Genomic DNA, 25,110 nt, shown 5'->3' with positions numbered 1-25,110 from the left:
ATCTTTCTTTCTGAAAATTTGGAGTGAATGTTCTAAACTCTGAAATATAACTGTATATCGCTGCAAACTGGTTGCTGGTGGTGTCAGGGGGGAAAAAATCTATAGTGAGAAAACCACTTTTGAAGGCATCATGGATGCAATAACAGCCCACGTCTTAGAGAAGATGTGCTCTAAGATTCCTCTACAAAAGGAACCCTACGCGCAGGCTTGTTAGCGCTGATGTCAGCGCCGTTGCTACGGTAACCTCCCCTCCAGGTGACAGCAGTAATTGAATTCCCACTTCCTCCAGGGAAAGTGGTGAAGGTGTTGATGACAGGGTTGTTTGTAAACAAAATACAGTGGTCAGTACTGAGCCCTGAAGATAGTTTTAAGCCCCCAAACCGGGAGCTACAAGTCATGCATGTGGAGAGGTTTGGGGCGGCAAGTTGTGTTGGCTTTGTACTAGGTGATAAAATGTGTTCTGTCATGATCTGCTTTTATTTTGTTGATACATTTCCTGTTCCCTCCTCTGTACCGCTGAGCTTGATCTGCTACTGGCACACACCCAGGACTGATTCTGCAGTCAACACCTGCTTATATGCTCTAAATGCTGTGAGCCGGATCTGACTGTCAGGGACCCAAGTGCAAGTGGTAACCAGTAGCAAAGAGACTCAACAGTGAGAATACAAATTATAATTAGTTAGTTCATGAAATAACACAGGATGGAAGGAAGAAGTGTGGGCGTCACTGAACATGAACAGAACCGAGCAATAAATCTGGAAACAGAAGAAACAAGAATCACAACACAGCGTCAGGCAGGGAGGGAGGAATATAGAACAAACTAAATAAGCTTATGGTGGAAAATACAGCAAAAGAGAAAACAGCACTGAACAGGACTGACTGGTAAATTCGATCATAAAATCTCAAGGACCAAAGAAGCAAAAACCGACCGGAAAGAACCTAAAAAAGAGCCAAGTTAAAGCAATAGAACAGCAGAGCACATAAGCAGGTGTTGTTGATCGCAAAACCCAGGTGTATGCCATTAGTCGATCAAGCTCAGGTGGGCATGGAAGGGAGAACACAAAATAAGAGTTGTATTTTTAAGTCGGGGCCCCACTTTTCTCATGGCAGCGGTCAACATGTCTGACTGCAGTGAGCGGTGTTTCTGGCTTTACATGAGTTGCAGTGATGGCAATGTTTAAGGTCTTGATCCAGTCCAGTTTTGTTTACGTTTAATGTACTGTAGAGGAGACCGGCACGGTGGGACACCAAAAATGTGAGAGAACTACTCTGGGTGCGATCAAAATCAAAACCACACATCCTTTTTTCAGTCTCCTTATATTGTACTTCACTGCAAAGTGCTGTGTTTGAGATTTGTTGACGTCCAGCTCACGATGTCTCAGGCCAATTCCTGGTGCAGTGTGCTTCCCTAGGGGTCCAAATACAGACACATTAAGCCACCTATTGGTCTGGCACCGGTATATGGATGGGTTCAAGCTTCGGGTGTAATGCAGGAAACCGTCGTCCTGACTGTAGCTACTAAAATGTTGGCGAGGAAAGGAGGGATTTTGGGTCGACTGAAGGGATTATTCCCGCGATTTAGAGCGTTGTGTTGTGTTCCACAAGCGACATGAGAAAAGAATAATGGAGGACAGAATTGGGCTGCTCTTTGTAATATTAAGTGCTGCGGTGGAAGTTTTCTTGTCCTTGGAGAACTTTATTAAGAGAGGCAATTCACCGTCCACACACATATTGCCAAGAAGATAAACTGGGGCAGCCAGGCTGTTAAATAAATGGAAGGGGAAGGTAAACACAGGGGGAGTCTGTTGTTAAATCATGGAAACAGAATCAGCGAATGGCTCTTTTTTCAATTGTTATCCATCATTTTCAGAAATTGTTGCCAAGTCGCTGGAGATAGTGGGGAACATCACAGTGACTCAGTGTTTTTGTGGCGCCAGTGAGACGCGACCCTTCGCAGGTTCTCTTGATGTGTCGCTCCTATGGTTGTTTGTTGCAAGTTTAAGTAAATCAGCGCCATCTTTTGGTAGATATCTTGTTGAAAAGTCGACTGCCGTTTAATAGTTGGGAGAGTTAATGATCCTCTCAAAGGGTCGGCGGAGATTTAATGTGTTACTGAGTCAGTTTAGTGTGGAGCTACGTGGATGCTGGAGAAAGAAGTGACGAAAAGTGAGAAAAGCCGAGGCGGAAGCTGTGATTTAAGGAGAGAACTCTTATCTTTTGCAGCAGGAATCTGATTTATTGTGTTGCTGCAGAAATGTCGGGAGTAAAGCTCATAACACACATGGCCACGATGACATAGAAAACTGAAATAAAAGCTCACACAGACGGTGTGGAAACTTCTGACATTTGCAAGCATCACCTTTGTTCATCTGCTGCGATTGGTGTGTTAAACAGCAGCCAAGGAAAGTTCTCAGAGACAGGAAGTCAGTTGGCGTGTTGCAATGTGAGTGTTGTGTGATCGAGAGCAGAAGAGCGGAAACCTCCGTCAGATTTGTACGTTGGTGGTGATCGGAATCGGTGTGAAGTCGTGTGTTCCCTTCATCGAAAAATTTGAGACACTTGTGATCTCATTTGAAAGATCACGTGCTGACAACATGTTCATGACTTTTTGAAAACTTCTTTTTGAAACTAAGAAGTTCCTAGCAGAGCGTCGTCCTCCTCTCTGTTTTCAGATACCCAGCTCCTTGACAGTAAAGTATCTAGTAGAGCCGATTTGAGAAGTGAAAAGTTCGGAGATGTTGAAGGTTGGAATGCCACAGGTTTCACTGGCGTCCAGAAAGTCCAGTGCCAGCTATTGCAGCCAATTTCTTCACCGATTTTAAGTCAAAATATCCTCCAGTTCCCAGAGTCAGCGACTGCCACTGCGCCTCTCTTCCGAGTCGTCCAATGAGGACGGGAGCGCTTGTTTTTTCTTGGTCAGCTGGAGGTTAGCGGTCAAACCACATGGTTTATTTCTGGTCAGACGGGCCTTCATTATGTACCCAGATCTGAAGTTCACCTGCCGTGTCGCCACAGACACGTTCATTTGCGTGACACATCATCACCCAGACCGACGGTCTTTATTCCACAATAGAACAACCGAGTCTCAAACTTCCGAGTGCGGATGGCCGCTAAACACCGGCTCCATTCGACGCTGGGGGAATGCGAATCCGTCCAGCGGTTACATGAGGCTGTTTCTGGATGTGACCGAAGTGGCGCTGTATTTCTTTAGGCAAGCGAGCGACCAGTGCTAAGGTGTGTTATTATGAGCCATTTCAGGCTCCTGCCACAAACACAATGGTTGCATCAGAGCCTGCGAGGACAAAGTAAAGCATGTTTTCTAAACTAGCAGAACAATCGTCGCTGGCGCTTTAAAAACTTCCTGTAACACGAAGGGAGGATCTATTACCTCACAGTCCTGACCGATGTGCTGCTGCTGCTTCTGAGCCCTGCGTAACAAATGGTTAAATTATTAAGCAGCCTGTAGCCTGAAGGCACCATCAGGCTCCGGTTGCACCTCAGTAGTGGTGGATGACTGGTCTGACCAGGCTTTATTTCCCTGCTGAAATGTGCCGGATGGAGATGTCGCGGCGCCTTTGGGTTGGTGCTGTCAAGGGCCGCGCTATTAATTGCTGGATGGTTTTTCTGAGAGGAGAAAAACCACATTCATTCATTTAGTGGTGGCAGAGTCATCAGACTTCAATGCAATTTTGAGGCAGGAAACTGTGTCTTTATTGAGTCAGAGTCAAATGTTATGACGCGTAATTGCACACAGAGGGCTGCGGTGAGTGTGGCGAGTTGATCCGGACGGAACCTCACCAGCTTCTGCTCAGAGGCCACTTTTGATTCGCTGAATTTTGCCAAAATGATTTTACACTTTTAGATGTTGGTGTCGCCAAGTGAAAGTCAGAGGGACGGAACTTAAATTGCGGGTTGTCACTGTCACTGTGATCATTCAGAAACACTATTTAGTAGGGCTGTGTTTTGACAGGTATCTTGTGATACGATATGTATCCCGATACAGGAGTGGAGATCCGATACATGCATGGCGATACACCACATATCCCGATACGACACATAAACCGATACATGTGTGGTGATACGACACATAACTCGATAGATGCGTGGCGATACGACACATAACCCGATACATGTACAACAATACAATACATATCCCGATACATGCGTGTCGATACGACACATAACTTGATAGATGCGTGGCGATACGACACATAACTTGATAGATGCGTGGCGATGCAACACATAACCCAATACATGTACAACAATACAATACATATCCCGATAAATGTGTGGCGATGCGATACAGTGCGATTTGATGCAATAGCAAGTTAAGCAAAATGTTGTAATATTTGTTTACAATAGCCATTATTTTAAGGGAAAAAAATTGATGGTGTAGTGCAGTATTGTGTGCATGGAAACAAGCCGACTGTTACGAACTCAGTCCAGTGAGACTTTCAGTTAAATGTCTGTCCAAACACATTATAGATGCAGCAACTTATCCAAGTGTTCATGCAATAAATATTGACATCGCCTATATAAAATGTTGATACAATATCTTGTAATAAAGTATTGCGATATTCGGTGGTTCACCGCATTTTTTTAACTCACAGGTTTGTCAGAATGTGCGGGAAGAAAACACTTATACTTACTTGTCGGTAGATCCACAGAAATGTACGCTCCAATCTCATTGGTTGTCGCTTCAGTGTGATCTGAATTGCGGCATTGCATTTGTTTTTTTGCACCTCCAGTACTACTGTGCTCGCGATGCTGTTTCAAGTGTGATACCAAGTCTGACAACAAAACTAAGTTACTTACAGTAAGCACCAACCTCTGTCCGTTGGAGCATCCTAATGGTCTCCCTTCTGGTTGACAGCATAACTTGGCGCCCACTTCTTAACACAGAGTGCTGTGTATGTGCATGTTTGAGTCAGTCTGATCCTTTAAACCAGATGTGGGCAAAGTGTGGCTCGGGGGCCCTCATGCGGCCCTTAGCCTGTTTTCATGAGCCCCTCATGAAGTGAGAGAAAAATAAGCAATTAAAGATGTTGAAAAAATACCTTGTAAAATATTACCCTCAAATCTAACATCTACTAGTTGATGTTACCAAAATATATTCACACACATTCAAGTCTATTTGTCTTCCGTCTTATGGCCCCTCACAACAGTGGGGCTCTAACAGAACTTGAGTTGCCCACCCTTGCTTTAAAATGTCTGCGAATTTTGGGGGGGTTTTCAGCCCCATGAAGGTCCTGTTACTGGCCATGAGACATGAGAAGTCAAGGTCACTCGCACCTGTCCTCTCCATTCCCTCCTCCTTCACCACTTCACCTGGCCTCCCCAGCTCTGACACTTGACCCCAGGGACTCATCTAGAACCGACTCCTCTGTGATGTTCTCCCGTGGTGTGTTCCAGGAATTTACGAGGTGAGATGCTGCAGCTGAGCCTCCGTCTGAAGGTCGAGTGGGAGTTGTGAGCGTGCGTGTGAGAGAGATGTGCAAGCATCCATCATGACGGAGGAGGACGTGATCAACTGCACCATCAGCCACGAGATACACCAGTACCTCTTCTCCTCCGTGTACATCCTGGTGCTTCTGGTGAGTTTTTGCAGCCTATAAACATGTCAGAAATGTCAGGAGGAAAGTGATCCCAAATTTACTGCTAATTTTTAAATGGCGAACTGGACCCGACGGCGCTGGTGCGGCAGCCAGCCGCTCCATTCACTCTCATCGGTGAAATGGCAGCCTTTGTGTTTCCCTTCATCACAGAGACCAGTTTTGACAGGTGAAATCAAAAACTCTGATTTATGGCTCTTGCGATTCTTACTGGCTCTTCAGAGAAGCATCGACCTTCAGCTTCACTGTCAATTTAGTTTGTTCGTCTCCCTGTTTAGTCCAAGATTTCGGTCTTATTTTGAGTCAAAATGTCCATCAGCAGCAGCTTGTAGAGCGTGAAAGTGCTGACCAGCTGGTCACAGTGGGGTTTGTTAAAAACGTCTCCAGCTGTGAGAATAATAGTGATCCAGCAACGAAAGAGGAAGTGAGAGTCCGCTCTGACTGGTCTGTTCTCGGTTTCAGGTGGGCGTCCCGTCCAACCTGTACTCTCTGTACCACGCAGCCCTGCAGCTGAAGCAGAGGAACGAGCTCGGCGTCTACCTGCTCAACCTCACAGTGTCGGACCTGCTGTACCTGGCCTCCCTGCCTCTGTGGCTGCAGTACATTTTCCAGGTGAAAACTGGGGTTTTAAGCCTGAGCTTTCCAGGCCGGCAGAGGTGTCTCTGAAAACTCCATGTCTAGCCCCAGTCTCGGCTCATCTTCTGCAACCCTCCCCCACCAGTCTCCCTCAGCTGCTTGGCTTTAGACGCTCACCAGTCGTCCTTCACTTCACATTCTCGTTCGACTTCAAATCAAAATATTGGAGTTCTTCGCAGCTCATTTTGGGGTCCTACTTCTTAAAGAACTTCAAACTTAATCCACAAAAGAGATGAAATATAGATGTTTTTTTCCCCTTTTTGTGACAACAAAGAAACTTCAAGACGACACTCTAGGAGATTGAAGTTTCTCCCACCTCAAAGACTATAAATAAAAGTGCCTGATTTAGGTCAAAGTAGCTGAGTAAAAGTTCATGCTTTCCAGGGAAAGTAGGAAAACTACTCTCAGAACAGTCCAAGTACTTCCGAAAATTTGAGCGAGTTTGACTCCAGATGTCGCCTGGGTTGCAGGACGACGACTGGCAGCACAAAGAATGGCTGTGTCAGCTGTGTGGCTTTCTGCTCTACGAGAACATCTACATCAGCATCGGCTTCCTCTGCTGCATCAGTCTGGACCGCTACCTGGCGGTGGTCCACCCTCTGAGGTGAGAAGACTGTGGCCGTGAGGTGCGAGCCATCTGGCTGACAGAACTCTGCCCTCAGGTACACGTCTCTGCGCACCATGAACACCGCCTGGCTGGTGAGCGCCGTGGTGTGGCTGAAGGAGATCGCCGTCGGCGTGGTCTTCTTCCGCCATAAAGAGCTGAGCCGAGACCACAAGAACCAGTCTGTGTGCTTCGAGCACTACCCCATGCAGCCGTGGGAGTTCCCCATCAACTACTACCGCTTCACCGTGGGCTTCATGTTCCCGCTGGCCATTCAGCTGGTAAGGAGCACGGCGAGAAACGTTGGCTTCCACTGAGCCCTTTGTCCTGGTAGATCAGCTACCTGTGCGTGCTTCGTGCCGTGGGCCGCAGCGCCGGGACCCAGCCGGACCAGAAGATCCGGATCAGGCAGCTGGTCAGCAGCACCATCCTCATCTTCCTCGTCTGCTTCTCACCATACCACGTCTTCCTGCTGGTGCGGACCGTCCTGGAGCGGGACTGCAACTTCATCACAGGTGCGGCTTCAAGTCTGAGATCAGACAAACGCGCGGTCCGTCCCGCACCTGCAGAAGTTCGGACCACGTCACGTGGAGACGCGGGGAGTCGCTTCAGCGCCCTCTCTCTGAGGAAAAGTTTGTTCTAGATATTCACTAGTGAATTGAACAAAAAACAAGCATCATATATCGTCCGCAAACATCATGGTCCATGGAGACTCGGCCCTCGCTTCATCTGAAGTCTGTCCATCCCTGAGCCCTGATGCAGCTCCTCTCTCTCTCTCTCTCCCTCTCCTCCTTTCCCTGCATGACATCAGCAAACTCTCCACCGCCTTCATCCTCCTTACAACTCTCCTCCCACGTCTTTTATTCTTGTCTTCAACCGTCACTAACTCAATTCCCGTCTGCTGATGGTATTAAAAGTAGCCTAGGAATCGACTGATTCAGTTTGGGGCGCCAACTTCTGGATTGAAAGTTTGGCTGGCTTTTTCATGTTACACTGAACAGTCTGGGCTCTCAGTCTGCTCCAACTACAGCAGCGCAGTATCCCAGCATCTCACTCTCACACACAGAGATCTACCACTACAGTCGTACCTATGACCCTCGTTTTGGCTATTTTGAATGGCATTTGACTTGCGTCCAATCCCACTTACGACCGGTTGGTCGGAACCGATCCCGGTGGCAAGTCGGAGGTTACTTGTACTAGGAACCATGTGCCAGGGGAGACCCACCCGGGATCACTCCACCTTGGTGTCGTCTGTCACCAGCTTTTGTATGAAGTCCTCTCCCAAGACTCTGCTTCTTGTCTCCCAGGAATCTTCAACTACTACCACCTGTCCCTGCTGCTGACCACTCTGAACTGCGTGGCCGACCCCGCCCTCTACTGCTTCGTCAGCGAAAGCGCCCGCCGTGGACTCGGCAAGGCCGTTTTCCGACCCCTGAGAAGGCTTCTGTGCTGCTGCTCCCGCAGCGGCAGCGCCAGCCCCGGCAACCTGGCCACGGACTCTCATGAGGTGGCCACTGAGGAGAACGGGCACCCGACCGTCACCCTGCTCACACACAGCAGCAACGCCGACCCAAAGAAGAGCGCCGTCGCCGCCAACACTTTGCTAGTCACACATGACGGCCAGAGGACTATCATCCCGCTGACTGTGACTTCTGGGGGACAGCATGAACCATGATACTGAACGAAAAACGACTGAAGGTCAAGCGGCAACTTGTTGCTCGAGAGAGTCCAGAAAGAACTGGCTTTGATAACAGGCGAGTCTGACCCAGGTAAGGAAGAGGTTTGTCTTGTGTGGGACACCATTGATGCAGCCGAAGAATTCAACAGAGCAGTTTGAAAGTCTTTCAATATGGCTGAAAGCAACGGGCAAAATTGGGTCATGTGGAGTTCAGCCAAGCCACAACACAGATAAAGTTCTTCACACTGGAGCTCTGTGGAGGTCGAGGTACAGAGCTGACCTCAGAGCAGATGGACTTGATTAATCTATAAAAGTGACAAGACGAAATAATAAAACGAACAAAGAAATGAATATTCCGTCCTGAAAATAAAGTATATTTAAAAACCTAAGAGTCTTCCATCATTCACGTTGCAGCACGGAACCAGACAGCGATGGACGGCCACTTTGTGACAGGTTAAAGCAGATTTTCATTTCTCTCACGACAGCAGGTCTGTCAAGTGTTTCCGCTGGAGGTTTGGTGTGCGACTGGAAGCTCTGTCAGCTGCTCCACCAGAAGCTTCCTCTTATTAGTCAGGTGAATTGGAAACAGGACGAAACAGTGTTTGTTTTTTCACACAGAATTCCTCTCTAATGCGTATCAAGTTGTCTTAGCGTGTGTGTTAATGTTGGCCGCTCCTTCCACCCGGAAATTGCTCTAATCTGGTTCACGCTGGGGTCAAGGTTGCCGGTTCAAACTCCGGGGGGAATATGTTTAATCTGTCTTCCTCTTGGTGGTGAAAACACAGAATTCCTCACGGCGCTCAGGAAGTGGTGTCACTCGCTGGAGGTCGGTGGTTCAATTCCAGGCAGGGTGAGTGCAGCATGAGCTTCTGGCTGCAGGACGGTCGCCATAAGTCGAATTATTGAAACGTTATTGACATTTAAATGACTCATTCATCCAAAGAGAAAAATATTATTTGATAGTGCTGCATCACCGCTCAACAAGTGCGAGCTAAAACTGGGACAGGCGTGTTAATAAAGAATATTAGTTTAAATATGACAAACATTTCATTCGTGAGGTCAATTTTTCAGCTACATAAATTGTGGAAAATTGAACAAAGGCAAAAAAAAACCAGCATTACAATCATCTATTTATTCATTGTGAATATAACAATGAGATTTGATCAGAAACAGGTGCAGATAAACAAAAAGTGGTATCAAAGAACTTTCACACGTTCATCACAGTCACATCCTTCCTGCCGCCAACGGCAAGAGGGAATTCATAAATCTATCATCAATATTACAATCATATAAAAGCTCTACACAGTGATCTTTACGTCAGGTCTACTCATAATACTGGACTGTCTCCAGCGACACACAAGGACTTCAGTGGAAGTTGATCGGCTGATCTAGGGTCAAGGTCAGAGGCTGTCGGGGCGGGGCAAAATGGCAACGTGGAGGCTCTTTTGGATGTGAAAACTCACATTCCATTGGCATTCTAACTGAAGTAACGCGTCAAAACGCTTTAAAATTTGGCCTGTTTTTCCACCAGCGATTTAGTGGGACAAAAAAAAAACTTAATTTGAAACTGACTCACTTGAATTCTGGCCACAAGTCTGCAACACTGAGTCCTCGCTAACCAGGTGCTACCAACTCAAGTCAGTAGCGTTTGAAGCTGTAAGCAACTGGATTTTCTTCATTCACATGGGGCTCAATGTTTCATTTGTAACACAGAAGCCCAAAAAAAAAAAAAAAAAATTAAAAATGGAGTTTAAAAACAGCCTTCAGAATATCTGCTTAGTTTCTAAGATAAATGTTCAATGCTTCTCTGCATCATCATCTTGTTCTGATGGTTCATGAGGAGGACTGGTTGGTCCCAACAGAGAAGAAACTCCAGTGATAAATTGTGTTTGTGCAAAGGTGCAAAACAACTGCACCGTTTTTTTTGCTGCCGTTGCTTCAGTCAACGGGGCAAAAGCTTTTGTTGAGACACGCAGGTCAAGAGTTTTGGGACAGAAAACTCTATTTAGGGCAGACGAGTGGTCTCTCTCTCTCCTAAAGTTAGTGCTTCACTCTGGCGCTCAGCCCGGCTCCTCAGGTCACCTGTCCGTGTCGCAACAGTTTCTAGTGTCACAAACCCAAACATGAAGAGGTCCGCAGTAGTTTGTTAGTACCAGTGTGTATTTACAGTCGTGTTGAGGACAGGAAGGGCTGATCCAAGAGCGGCGCGCTCGATGAGTGGTCAAGTGCGAAAGGGACCAAACGTGGAGTAATACTGAGAGAATGAAGGTCGAATGCGTGTCTTGTATTTAGTGATTCATGAAGACCGACTGGATTTGAACCTTCAACGGCAAGTCGATCCGCCTCTTAAAAAAACGCACAGGCGCCACTGTAATAACTTAAGTCGCTTGAAATGCTCACAGGAGAAAGGCGGAACACAGGAACACGGCTCTCCGTCGTCAGTCCGAGTTTTGCTCTCAACACATGAAGAGAGGGAGGAAATCTGAGTGTTATGCTAGCATGTGGTGTCATGTGAACACAGCGGGGGGTGTCGCCCCTCCACAGCAGCTGGCTGCGTTACCTTGCAGAGGCATGAGTCCATGCTGCCCGGCCTCAGCGCAGCCAGGAGCTGGGCACCCACTGAGGCTCCGTGTCCAGTTTGTTGATGAGCCGCAGCAGCTCGGTGAAGGCCTTGTCCTGGTCGGTGTTGACGATGATGGCGTCGAACAGGTGACCGCAGGCCTGCTCCATCTCCCGGGCCTTCTCGATGATGTCCCGCAGCTCCTCGGGCTGCGGACGCACAACAAAGCCGTCAGCTGGGCCACTCGCTCGCGCGGGCCGAGCGCCTCTACTCCCACCTTGGGGTTCTTGCTGTCCTTGGCCAGCATGGCCCTCAGCCGCTCCTGGGAGGGCGGAGCTATGAAGATGATGTAGGGTTTCAGGTCCAGGCTGCGCAGCACCTTCAGGGCCTGAACCGGAGACAAGAGTTGGCACCGACGTCCGAGCCTGACGTGTTGGGAGCCGAGCACTGACCTGAGTGTGCAGACACAGCACGCAGATCTTCCCGGTGTTGATGACCTGTCTGATGGAGTCGGTGCTGGTCCCGTACAGGTTCTTCTCAAACTCTCCAGACTCGATCAGCTTTCCTGGAAACAAAGTGACGGAGACTCACGGGGTCTGCCTTCCAAAACAGAGCTCCTTGTCTGAGAGAGCTGGAGTCTCACCTGAAGCCAGCTCCGCCTCGAAGGTCTGACGGGACACAAAGTGATAGTCCCGGCCACTCAGCTCGCCCTCCCGCCGACTCCGAGTCGTGTCTACAATGACAGGTCACAGACGTCAGGAGGCTTGGAGTCGGCGGACTCGACTCTCAGCGTGCGTCCTCACGGGGTACGGCACCGGCGAAGCGGTCCGACTGGTTGTTGATGAGCCTCTGCCTCAGCTCCGACTGGCCGCAGCTGGGAGGACCGATCAGGACGATGGGCCGTTTCCTATTGGCCGGTTGGTGGTACAGAGCCATCTCTTCGTAGGTGAGGATCTCCTCATTGTCCATGTCTGTGGCAACACAACAGGGAGCTCAGAGGAACCAACAACGTCTGTATTTTGTGCCAACAAAACACTGTCAATACATCAATAATCTCAAATAATCGCACTGCAGTCGAGTTAATATCTGTTCCGAACTTAAAGGCAGAGTTTATCAACAGCAGAGTGGCCATACCATCGTTCCGGTGTGAGTTGTGCAGCATCTTCTTCCTTTTCCTCTTGTTCTTCTTGGCACACCAGAGCTTCCCTGCAGACACTGAGCTTTTAGTTTTTCCTCCTTAAATATTGTGTTCTAAATCCCAGCGGGAAGAACTGACCGGACTTCTCCGGCTCCTTGTCTTCTTCGATGGTCTGTTTCATGGCTTCTCTCTGCTGCTGAAAACTCTTCCCTGGAGGAGATTGACAAGTCAAGACCATCGATCAGAGGTTGGCCCAGAGCAGCAGAGAGCAGCCGACGGTGGTACCTGGCACCAGCCCAGCCAGAGGCTGGTTGTCCTCGTCTCCGTCCCGGTAAGCTTGCCACCAGTTGGGGTCCGACTGGCTGATGATGTGGAGGATGTCTCCCTTCTGGAAGGACAAACCCAGCTCTCTGCAGGGGACGTAGGGGTCGTCCGAGGGGTCGTAGTCGAAGTGGGCCTTCACGTGGACCTGAAGAGGGAAAACCACAGCAACTTTTCCAACTTAAGTTTTCAAAACTCCTCATTTGGAATCAACACAACCCTTTTTGTTGGAAACTTCAACCCCCCACACAAGCCAAGACTCAAAAGAAGCTTTAAATCTCAGCAAACACAACACTACAGTGCCACATATCAACTAAAGACAGTGAACAACCCTGAGCTAACCGCTACTTTGTTGTTGTTGCCAAAGGAAATGGATTTGTTTTCAGGTTAGATGTGCGCCGTTACCGTGCTTGTTGTTACAGTGATGTAGAGAAGAGTCCCCGGTCTGTCTCCTGGGGAAGCATGTGTGGTTGTCCTGCACTAACCAGAAGTGAACTCAGGAGCTACACTGAACACATCACTTCAGATGTCATGTTTATATTGTTATTCAAATAGGACTATTTCAGGACGATGAGCAGATATATGATATGATATATAAATGAGTTACGTACATGTGGATTAGTGTTTTAAAGTGTTCGCATGGACCAATAAAGACATCAGTTTTAAAGAAGTGAAGCTCTCTGCTTCATGGTTCAGGCTCCACAGGGTAAATTAAATACCACTTTTTCCTCTGATGCTAAATCCACAGAGCTTTTTGATCTCTAAGTTCCCAAGTCACTTGTGCAACACAGTAAACCGATCAAGAAGCGACTCTTTGTCTGTAAACCTAAGGCTCAAGCGACGCGCGTGTCTGTGTGAAAGGCAGTGTTTGTCGTGCCTGGTGTCCACTCACCACAGTCTCTTTGACCGGGGGAGGTTTACTCTGAGTGTTGGGGATGAGGACGAAGGTCAGGAGGCCGTGCATGTCCGCCTACCGCACAGGAAGAGCGGGAGAGCTGATCACACTGGTTTGTTGAAGTTCACATCAGCAACACAAGTCTCTCACTCACAAGGATATCGAAGACCTGGTTGACGTCTTTCCCTCGGATCTCGATGCCGTTTATCTCCAGGATCTCATCTCCTTCTGACAACAGTCCACTGCGCTCGGCGGCGCCTCCTCGAACGATCCGACTGATGATCACGCTGTCCATCTCATTACGAACGGTTGCTCCCTACAAGCAAGTGGAATTGACTGTCAATCATCAAGTTGGTGGAAGCATTTCTAAACTAGCTGCTGGGAGCCATGTCAGCTCACGGGTAGAGGACTCCCCCGTGTGGCAGCATGAGGTAAGAGCTTTTACAGAAAGAAATCTGCTTATTGAATCGACTTTAACTTATCCGGCTATTCTCAGAGCCAGAAGCGCTTCAACTCAATGTGCATTTAGAGACTCTTCAGTCGCTCTTGCAGGTGTACAGAAACTTGTGATACTGACAGTGAAACTGAGACACTTCTGTGCGACGGTAGAGTCTCACCAGAGGAACGTCCTGCGCCTTCTCAATCCGAACAATCTTGACAGTCTCCCCTCCCCACTGAGTTAGTGTCTCGGCTTCATCGGGCAGAGGCTCAGGTTGCATCTCATTCTCCGCTATGGCATCATGTGCCAGCAGCAACGACTGGAACACATCATCAAATGATGCATGGATGCCACTTGCAGTCATGTTTCCAAGCCACTGTGAGCACAGGTTTACCTGGAAGGAAATGCCTGACAGCAAACTGTGAAGCTCAAGTCCGTCTTTATTCTGACAGGCCTGGGCCAGACTCCGGACCTGAGGAAGAGGGGACACACGGTGGCATTAGCAGTTTCCAGAACTTGAAAGTGAATATCTTGTCAGGACTCTACCCTTCAGAGAAAACGATAATGAGAGGACATAAATTCCAGCATCCTCCAGAACAATGACCCGAGCAGTCACTGGAGTGAGACCTATTTGGCAACCAGGAATGTGCTGCTACTGTTCCAGCTCTAATTGATGCTAAACAAAGCCACTTTGTCCGCACCAGTTTTCATGACACACTTGTCGACCTCGGCCACGGATGTGTGCGAGTGCTTAAGGTGGGTTTAACCTGAACCAGGTCGAAGGCTCCAGTTCATCCTTGTGACAGCAGGTTTTATTCATTTCAAATTTGGCTCCTGTTATGTGACTCTACCAGCATACACTTCTATTTCTCGTGGACAATGTAGTTCAAGGTTAAACAACTACAGTAAACACAACTGCCCCTATGTTTCCAGTGTGAATTTTGCTTTGTGCTGCTCAACATTACATGGCGAGGCTTCACTCTTGGTTATGAGGTATCAAGCAACTAGGAAGTAAGAGGAGTTCACCTCCAGGGCCAGCTGCAGAGCCTGGTCAGTCAGCGGGTACGGGGGCGAGGGTCGGTGCATGCTGTTAGCTACTACATTGTGAATCTTGAGTGCGGACTGGAAGTCAGACTGGAACGAGAAGAGAACATTGTGGTGATGGTGGCGGCAGCCTAAACTTAAGTTCTTCACAGTTGAACGAACAAAAACAAAAGGTGACGGCAACATACATGACCGACCGGCCATGACAGGTGAGACAATGGGATCGGACACAAACAAAACAATGATAAGCATTTCTACAGAAAGCATCGCACAGCAAAGTGGACTCTTGAGTCCATAAGCACCTTATTGAGCAGCGAAAGAACCAGCTCTACGTCGCTCTGACTCTGTGGGTCGGACAGGCAGCCCCGGACTTGCTTCAGGGACAAAAGCAACTCCTCCAACTCTGCAGGAGACAAACCAACGTCAGCAGTGAAACAGGTCACGAAAACCTAGTCAGCTCTCTGTCATCTAAATCACAGAGGAGGATGTTTGCGGCTGAAGTAGGAAGTTGAGAGTAAACAACATCAGCATCCCTCTTGGACTTTTAATTACTCTGGAGAGACTCTCACGTCCTTCACTCCCTCTAGAAAGAATTCCCTCCCTTAGACACATTCCTGACCAGCTGAGCTCCACTTCCTCTCCTGCAGTCGCCCTTTGATTCCCAATGGCGCGTCCGAACTGATAGCTCTGCTTATGTGTGATGCAGCGGTGTGTGTTGAATACCGAGCAGCGCATGTGTTTGCTGGAGGTCAATCGTCGGCTGCTGCGGCGTGTCCTGCAGGAACGAGGGGTTGTCGATGCCAATGTGGGGATTCTGGGCCAGCTTCTTTAGCCTGAGTGAAGCATTTAGGTCCAACTGTCGGCCCTCTTCCTCCCGGCGGCGTCGAAGGTCCTCCTAGGGAACAAAAGATTCACACTTACACACTAAATAATCTTATTAAAACATTAAAAGTTACTTGGCCTATAATGCTACATTGGGAATCTTTATAGGTCCATGAACTGAGCATTAAGTACAGCCAGGTTATGAAGACTTACACTGTCTGATCTCTATGGAGGGAAATTGTCTGGTAAATGAAAATCTTATTCACAGATCAGCTACACCAGCATCACTAGCCATTGCTGTGAGCCAACACCAGAATTATGTGACTGTGAGCAGTGAAGTGACACCAGAGACTAGTTTCAGTCCAGCAGGGAGCAACAGAAGGCATTACTTTTGTCATAAAAGACTGACTGTGAGATTGGAAAAAAGTGAAAGTTTGTCATAAAAGTTAAACACAGTGAGCACAGCCTCATCTTGAGCGAATGGCAGCACAGCTACAGTTCATAGTGGAGGTCACCAGAAGTGAGAGTATACCTGGTGTTGGCGGATTCTCTCCAGTTGAGCAGACCTGCGCACTGGCAGTGTTCTACTTCCCAGCTCACCCGGACAGTCGACAGCCATTTCTCTGTGCTGCTGTCCTCCCCTCAGCTCATCGTCTCCTCCTCCTCCTCCTCCTTCCCCAGCGACATGGCCATTCAAATGGGAGGTTGTCATCCCTCACAGCGTGTGTCTGACTGTCGAGACTTCAGCGGCGTGTGGGTGTGTGTGTATCTTCTGTGCAGGACGTTCAGGAAGGTTTGCTAAACAAAATGGCCATGACACCATTTCCTGCCAGGAAACAAGCAAAGGACAGGTGCGCTGACTTCAGTTGTTCAAAACATGACCTCTAAGCATACTGCAAATATTTTTAGAAAACATGGATCATGTAGCTCAGTAACGGAAGAGCTCTCTACAGAAGAAAATGACAGGAACAGTACTCAAATATGCCATGAAAGATTGTCTTGAATATTGCTTTGGCTGCTGGTCACTCAGGTCCAAGTCAAGCGACAAGTGTCACAAAGGGGCAGAGTATTTTTTTCATGCCACACACGAGGTTGAAATCTGCCAGCTGAAGTCAGGAAACCATCGGAACAACCAAAGAACCACTGAACTGGAATCCGGTTTGTTCTGTGTTAAATATTACAAGGCATCAATGTAGTAATTACTACTGTCATTAATACAATGTTTGTTGGGTGTGTCCGGTTGGCCTCTGACTGTAAATAAACACTCCATTTTCAACGTTCTACACAGGTTAGCATGAGTGTCCTCCCACTATAAAAAAGACATTCCATTGTACAACTTGGTGACTCTAGAATGACCCAGCACCGTTGGGATATTGTTTACCTCCACTTAGCTAGATGATGAGCAAAATATTTTTACAACACACCAATGATTTGTAATCACGGTTATTCATTTCAAAGGAACTCGGTTCCATTTTGTCAAGCATGGATTTTTCATGGAGAAACGCATGTCAAGAGTGAATTTTAAGGACAAGTGTGTTGTTTAATGAATGACAGCGATACCGTTGCAAAGTGTGCCAACTGGTTAACAGCGTTCAGGGTAAATAACTCCAAGGACTGTGGGGGTTTACAGACCAACACACAGTAAACAATGGCCTGTTTATTGTTTGACAAAAGCAAGAAAAGTCTGTCTTCTTTACTACTACTAATTTGACTTCACAAGCAGAGCAGCTATTTTAAACACCTGTTTTGTTACATCCCAACCACTGGACATTACTCCTCCAGACAATAAGATTATGGGAGACCCGCCTCTCCCGTCCTAACCATGACAACGGCTTTGTCAGCAGCATGGTGGTCTCCTCCACGCGCATGCACGCACGCCAACAAGAACAAAGTCATGGGTAGAGGAGGTTCTCGGTTTGAGTGAGAAAAAGGGCAGCGCCGGCTGACAATGACAAGAGAATGAAAGGAAGTAAAAATAAACAGGTGGGAATGGAATGAAAGGCTTATCTCTCAGTGCCGTAACAACAGCGAGTGCGATATGTTATCACCCGCCAGCAGGACAGTCTCTGCACAGGCACAAACGCTAGCATGGTCCCATGATGCAGCAGTTAGGAATGCCAGGAAGCCCTGGGAACGAAATTCCAATGGTGGGGGAGGGGATCGCGTATGTTGAAGACTGGGGCACACTAACCTCATGTAATCACAAAACATCTAGCTGAGCTCTTGCAGTAGCCTTGAAATGTAGCAACTACATGAGTCGATTCCAACACTTCCAGGATCAGAGTTTAAAGTCTCCGGTGGTCAGGCGTAGGAGTAAATCTGAGAATTTCAAATTGAAAATGTAATTCATGAGAATGATTGAGGATAAGAACAACATTTAAATTGCTGTCCACCTCCACGATTTTTTTTTCACGATGGCCAGAAATAACACATTTTAAATCAGTTATGACAAACACAATACAGAACAAAAACTTTATTACACTTCACCATTGCCCAGCAAAGCATTAAGCAGTGATCTAAATTTGATTTCATGGACGTGAGTTGTGTCTAGACAGTCTTTAAAAAAAAAAAAAAAAAAAAAGAAAAAGAAAAAAAGAATCAACGTCACTTTGATTTCCCCCTTCTTTTTAAGTCTTCCAAATCCAGTGCTACATCAGGTGAAAGAAAAGGGCACAGTCTCAGGCCTCTTAACTCTTGTTCCTCTGATAACAGGCGTCCCCTTCAGTGGCCTCCCGCAACAGAATATTCCCACCACACAAATAAAGACAGCAAAGGTACCCCCCAGAAATTCTCCTATACTGACCTGGTTATTGCTTTCACTGACTTGGAAGAAATCCAACTTGAATGAAAACAGGATTACCTGCATCTTGTCTCGGATTAATTCCAAATGAAAAAATGCACTTTCAGTTGGATATTACTTCAAATGATGAAAAAATGTTTTGGTATAGTTAAGAGTGTCTGACCTAAGAGTCTCATGGTCAACGTTCATGCAGCTATATAGACGTTCTAGATCCCTCATGTCACACTCAAGGCCCCGGGGTCAAGGCTGGCATGAATGTTAAAATCTGGAGTGAAATGAGTGGCTTTAGAGACTTATTTGGCTCCACGAGCGACTGAAATTTACACCATGCTTTAGATGATAGAACAAGAACCTGCTCCTCAATGAGAGACCCGTACGAGAGCAGATGGAGACATAAAACAGAGATAAAGATCTGAAGAGCCTCAGACTTCCCTAAGCACGGAGCCAAATACAAGTGGATCTAAGAGGGCCCTTGGCTGGGCTCGCCTTCGTCCTACCACAACAACAACTAAGCCACTGATATGACTGTGAGGAAGTTTAAACACAAGCAAGATAAACCAAGACTAGCTAAACACATTCCTGAGACTGGAGACAACAAACCAGTAAAACATTTTGGTAAAAGATCACTAACAAGAGTGTGGAAAATGAACACTAAAATACACTAAACAAAGATACATTTAGCAATCATCTGTCTGACTCAGTCATTGTATCTTTAAATAAAGTATTAGAAAATTTTGACCACAACCAAATAGCAAAGAAACAGCACTTTTAAAAGTAAGCAGCGACCTTCTTTGGCAGCACACAAACGACAGTTCAGCCCGTGACACTGTTGATCAAGGAAATTTTCGGGACCTCATCTACTCCCATATTTTTGGTCACCAGGGAACTTCTCATCTCCCTAAACTTCCCTGGGGTGTTCTGCAAGATACCACCATAGGGCCCATTTTATTTTCCATCTACAAGTCACCTCCACTTGAGCCACTTATATACAGGTCACAAAGTACCTCTTCACTTCTTCACGCTCTTTTATTGGCGTTTCGGTCTTGCTCCAATGAAATCTGAGCAGAGACCAAACACCTGCATGGCACATTGGACCATGGTGGACCCATGATATCCTTTGGGTGTTATCAGCAGAATGGATAACCAGAACTGGAATCACTGAACTCTAATATGTCTAATTGGAATCCATAAACTCAGAATCTGAAAGGGTTCAGATACCAATTTTTAAAAACAAGGTAGGTGCCCAGAAAAGCAGGGACAGTATGGGGGCCAAATTAACACCATCCATCATGAAGGTGAACATGGTGGATTAGTTGATTTCTTAGTCTACTGACACCACACACAATTTGCTTTTTGCAACAGAACTGCATATCTTTTCTTGTGTTGACAAGAACCAAAACATGCATTTAACTACATGGTCAAAAACATGCACAAGCTGCAAGTCCTTCATGACTCATTCACACAGATTAAGAAGTACAGAGTTTCAAACAACATCTCAAAATCGTGCTCAAGTTAAATTCCAGATTCCAGAACGGCTTCCTGAGAAACCCAGGCCTACATCATCAGCTGCTGCTGTGGCATTTAGACAATCCACCAATTTACCATTTTCTCCTCCTCATTGGAAAACACAAGCCAATCATGGTGTGGCAAGAGAGGGACAATGACCTACTTTGATCCGCGCAGTCTAACTGAAATCTGTCAGTGCTAAGGAAGGGGGAGGTTTCATCTTTGTATCCAGTTTAGCTGGAAGAGCCTGTCCCAAGACCTGCAGCCTTTTCCCACTGCCTGAAGGTCACTGCACAAGTGAAACAAAGTGTTGAGTCCCAGTGGATTCCAACCCAAGGACATGAAAAAAAGTTAAGAAATATATCCCTAAAAATGCACAGACACACACCATCACCATCTGCTCTGCAACTCACCCCCTGCTGAGTGAGCAGGAATGTTTGAGTGTCTCGTCGATGCACCAGTTCATGACAAAACTTACGGCAAGCAGACTACTTCATTTGCAACATGGGCCTTTTATAGCTCAACTCCCAATTCTGCTTCAACCGATACCGTACTCCAAAAGAGTTATAATACGCAACTTTTATAATTTATGATTAAATAATTAACTGTACGTCAAAGGTAATGGTGAGCAGTCAGAACTTTCCTGCTGACCATAACACTTTCCTACTTGTAGAACCTTAATCTACAAGACCAGCATTTAAAATGTTGATATACATCATCAAAATAAAGGCAGAATGCAAATGTTTTCTTAAATCCAGATTTCAGTCAGAATAGAAGAGAAAAAAATGTACAATGGAAACAGAAACAAAAGTGTGCCTCTCTAGAAACACAGTAAATAAACAGAGTCAATAAAGCTCCAAGTTATAAATCACTTTCTATTCCTCTTCCAGCAGGTAACAGTAGTGACAGTCGGACACAAATTAAGAGGGATTCCATGAGCATGAGTGAATGATTATAGGAGCAGAAGCAGATCCAACTCTTATCTGAAAGTGTGTATGCGCCCGCTCACACACACAGCTGTACCACTCGGTACCAGAGATCACTACAGCCATCCAGAACATGACAAAATTTGAGTGATACTAGTTGTGACGCCAAATGTTCTTTACTGCACCGTGACTAGTCCAGACTTTCTGAAGTAATTACACAATAACAGTACCAAACTGCTAACACTGAATGAAAAATAATGATCTCATCATAATGTATATGATAATAAAGTCGACATTTCGCCAGGGTGCGCACCAACCTTGACGCTAGAAGGAGCGAAGCATCTGAACTTTGATTGTTTACGAGCATGACATTCATTTCAGCCGCCGCCTCCATCATGAGTCAGTCTTTAACAACAACACTGATAAAGTAAAAGACACATGGAGCCCGGGACACTGAAATTTGGATGAATATGAACCTGTGAACTGTCTTGTATGGAGTCAGCATATATGACAAACCAACAAACCAAACATGTGTGCTTAGTCTGGGCCGCATTTGGAAGGAAATGCCTCAGGTTATTCATTAGCCATGAGGCTGTCCTTTGCCGTTTATCGTATAGACTGTTGTACCTCTACTGTAATCCTTTGCATATCAAGTACATGATAAAGGGACAAGTAGGACTTCACAACATACATTATTTTACCACCACATGTATCTCTACTAAAACCTTTATCAACAGCTACCCTTCACATTCACATACAAAGATTACATATTATACGAACAAGCCAGAATCATTACCGAGTGAATGAAGTCTAAAAAAATGTATCAGTAGAACACATAGCTAACGTGTAGAAGATGAAATTCAAATGTGCATTAGTAGCTCCATCTCTGCTTTTGCAGCATATTTCATAATATCGTCAACCAGGTCCTCGGACGAAACGCGTGTCATGATCAGAATGTTGCAGCTGCATATTTTCTCAATGTTGTACTAACAAAGCATGCAGGTCAAATGCCAGACAGTCATGATGAATGGCAGTAAATCAAGAGCAAAGTATCGGTTCTGACAACACCAGCTTACTACAGATATGCCAAAGATTTGGAACTAGTTACAGTTACATAAACAGTTGCGAGGCCTGAAAATTTGGAGCAAAAAATTACCGATTTAGCTAGACCACTAAAGATATGAATATTTATTAATACTCTATGCATTTTATTATTACATTATTGTATTGTAATATTGTATATTGTAAGTTCTTTTGTTGGACAGCAGCAACTTATATTCATGGTTAGACAACCAAACAGTGAAAACATTTGGTTTGTGGTTGTGTATATGAATTTTAAAGGGGCCCTATCCTGCTCTGCTCATCTCATAGGCTGCTAAAATGACTCATTTGAGCAGGACACTATAGTAAGCTTTTTTGAACTAGTTAAGACTGTCAACAAAATAAATTCTTGGCCAACACTTGAAATTTGAAAGACTGGCGACCACAGCAAAAGCCATGTACTGGATGGTCAGAGGTCTATTATCAATCCACCCTGCGACACTGGACTCAGCGAAAACTCCCTGCAACTGTGTTAGTGCTAATAGGAAAACTGCTAAAAACACAGGAAAAAATCAGGTTTTACTATGTCAACAAATAAGAAAGATCAGGACTTTCATCAAGACCATTATTTGCAATTGACCCCATGGCTGACCCATGAACTTATGAGGAAGCAAGATGTCTAAATTCTACTTGGATGTGTTAGAAATACAGCCAAATACTAAGAACAGTGAAAATCTGTTCTGCAAAGAAATAGTGACGGTAATACTTAAAATATGCACAGCACTAACACTAGCACGTCTCATCACATCAGACGTTCACAACATCTAGTCAAGTTCTGGTACCTTGCATCATAAAAATTAAAGCACAAATAACTTCATGATGCAGCATGTGTGCACATCATGTTATACTAGGAAATACATGAGGTTAGAATGGTGGAGATGTTTATTTTTAATAAAATCCTTCCCACAGAAAAGACAGTAAGACGACAGTCAGCATCTCAATAATCGACCAAAAATATCAGCATAGAATCAACAGGCGTTCGTGCCAAGGTCAAAGCAAAAAGTGGCACAAATCTTTCCCTATGTTTGTATGAACTTCATCCATCTGCTCCGTGCACCAGCTGACATTAGCAGACACATAAAATGTAAACAGTAATTGAATGACACAATCCGAAACCAAAAATCGAGAAAGTATTGAAATGATTTCGGTCTTATCTTCCAATCTCTTTATGCAGAGCCTTGGTTTAAAAAAATAAATAAATAAATCGAAACGAAAATAAAAATATGTATTAAACAAAATGTAGCATCGGGTGATGTCAACTGTGGGCGACTTCACTGCAATTTTAATGAGCTTTGATCAGAACTAAACGGGAAAAAAACATTAGAAGCCAAAAAGCAAACATTGTGGGAGAAACACCATTGTCAGTTCGAATGATAAAGAGTTTGTTTGGGGGGTGAACCGACGCGATTACGTAGATGTATGAGTGGAGATTTTCAGCAGGTCCAACGAACGCAGTCGCTCGGTGAAACACTTGTTCACAGTGACGTCTCGACGAGATCAAGCCTTCCTCTCATTGCCAGCAGCCCCGACTCCGTCGCTGTATACACAACAGGAACCCAGAAACTGAACTATCTATCACGTTTTCATCCTTTTTATCCTCCTCTTCTTTCTTAAACTAAACTTTATTTGGCTACTGTTAGCAGCTAACTGGCTAGCTCGCTTCTTCCTGTTGCACAAAGCCACTTGACTGGAACCCTGAAGTACTCACCTGCTTCCGGGGCGCACGCGTCCTTCTGTCGGTGAGAAAACCCAGTGGATAACCGTCAACGTTTTCATTCACGGGCTGCTTGGTTGAAGTATTCCTCCGTTTCGTGTCTAGCAGACCTGTTGCTCGGTGGAGAGACCTCTCCCTGCCGCTCCGCACGCTGTCATTTCTAGCTCCGAAGAGGCGGAGGAGACCAAATACCACAGTGGACATGAAACGAGGGCGCTGATTGGGGGATGCGAAGAGAGGTATCTCGCTCTAACCAATCAGAGACGGTGTTAGTTAGATCGACTGTCAACAGTGCGCAAAGATATATTGCTTTCGTATAAACAAAAAGGTCGTTTTAAATTCTATAGAAAACTATAAAATAACACGTTTTAGGAGCATATGCTTTTAGACCGAGGCCCCATGAAGACGCTCTTTAATAATTCTGTTGCGGTAGATAATTACATCACGATATAGTTCCATATTATTTGTGGTATTGTACAAAATAATATCTGTCATATAAAGTATATATTAGAAATGTACAGGGTTTGAAATAAATATTCATTCATCATTTTTTTTATCAACACTTCTTAAACAGTATATCAATTCTTGATGAAAAAAGGAAGGAAATCTTTCAAAACTTCTAATAAATTTAAATTGCATATGACAGTAAGTGGCTCCATCACTATCAGATGTAATGAGCAAATAAAAAAAATAAACGAAAAAAACAACATGCTAGAGAATAATCAGGTTTGATTTTATTAATTCATCTTCAGTTTCAATAATATAATTACAGAAAAAACATCCTTTTTTCCATTATATTTATACAGTAGTAGTAGAATGCTGTGTCATTGCTTCATTACAAGTGCTGGTCATAGTTTATAGTGTGTGCAATGTGACACTGATTTCAGTCCAGTGTTACGAATCACTCAGTACAAAGGCAGTTTCACAATAAATCTGCTTCTTCTTACTCAAAATGGATCTATCTGGGTTCGATTGGTCCTCCTTGGGCAGGTGTCAGGGTGTGCTCCGATGCTGTGTTCAGGTCAAAGAAATACAAGCTACGAAAAGTCAGCTGAAGAGCCTTTAAATTTAGTCTTTAAATCATCAGAAAGTATTGTGACATTTCTTCTGTTGGGATGACTTGAGCACAGCATGAGCCACTGATAGAGTCATGGTGCATTTGAGGTAACTAGGATGTTTTGAAGCCAGAGAATAAATGTTGATATTCCCAGTTTGCTTTCCCTGTGCACCAAATTTCACATCTTAAAATGACAAAACATTAAAATTTATAGTCCAGCTGTGCTACCTGTCCAAAGAGAAAGACACGCCCCCATT

General features: G+C 45.6%; 3 protein-coding genes across 3 annotated transcripts in view; 2 read left to right on the top strand and 1 right to left on the bottom strand.

Moving 5' to 3' along the window:
* The window catches only part of ccdc88c (coiled-coil domain containing 88C), a 36,176-nt gene extending 30,698 nt beyond the window's left edge, over positions 1-5,478 (top strand). The window contains exon 33 of the mRNA XM_053845629.1: positions 5,413-5,478. The gene's annotated coding sequence lies outside the window, so the exon portion shown is untranslated. The remainder of the gene's footprint in view (positions 1-5,412) is intronic.
* On the top strand, positions 3,605-8,889 carry LOC128747630 (ovarian cancer G-protein coupled receptor 1). The gene is made up of 6 exons (XM_053845633.1): positions 3,605-5,594; positions 6,075-6,224; positions 6,719-6,852; positions 6,911-7,133; positions 7,187-7,367; positions 8,160-8,889. Exons 1-6 carry the CDS (start codon positions 5,508-5,510, stop codon positions 8,525-8,527), a joined length of 1,143 nt encoding a protein of 380 aa, XP_053701608.1. The 5' UTR covers positions 3,605-5,507; the 3' UTR covers positions 8,528-8,889.
* A 754-nt stretch (positions 8,890-9,643) lies between these two features.
* pals1a (protein associated with LIN7 1, MAGUK p55 family member a) lies at positions 9,644-23,962 on the bottom strand. Its single transcript, XM_053845631.1, has 17 exons — positions 23,791-23,962; positions 16,282-16,575; positions 15,651-15,822; positions 15,230-15,330; positions 14,910-15,017; positions 14,278-14,355; positions 14,062-14,202; positions 13,599-13,760; positions 13,442-13,519; positions 12,514-12,697; positions 12,367-12,438; positions 12,225-12,296; positions 11,894-12,061; positions 11,734-11,823; positions 11,543-11,655; positions 11,368-11,478; positions 9,644-11,299 (listed from the first exon to the last, which is right to left on the bottom strand). The coding sequence occupies exons 2-17, from the start codon at positions 16,459-16,461 to the stop codon at positions 11,123-11,125; spliced, it is 2,007 nt and encodes a 668-aa protein (XP_053701606.1). The 5' UTR covers positions 16,462-16,575; positions 23,791-23,962; the 3' UTR covers positions 9,644-11,122.
* Positions 23,963-25,110: the final 1,148 nt, after the last annotated feature.

Source organism: Synchiropus splendidus, chromosome 16, assembly GCF_027744825.2.
Source record: "Synchiropus splendidus isolate RoL2022-P1 chromosome 16, RoL_Sspl_1.0, whole genome shotgun sequence".
Taxonomy (NCBI): domain Eukaryota; kingdom Metazoa; phylum Chordata; class Actinopteri; order Syngnathiformes; family Callionymidae; genus Synchiropus; species Synchiropus splendidus.
Note: the sequence above shows the minus strand (reverse complement) of the source record. Positions and strands in the feature narration are given on the sequence as shown.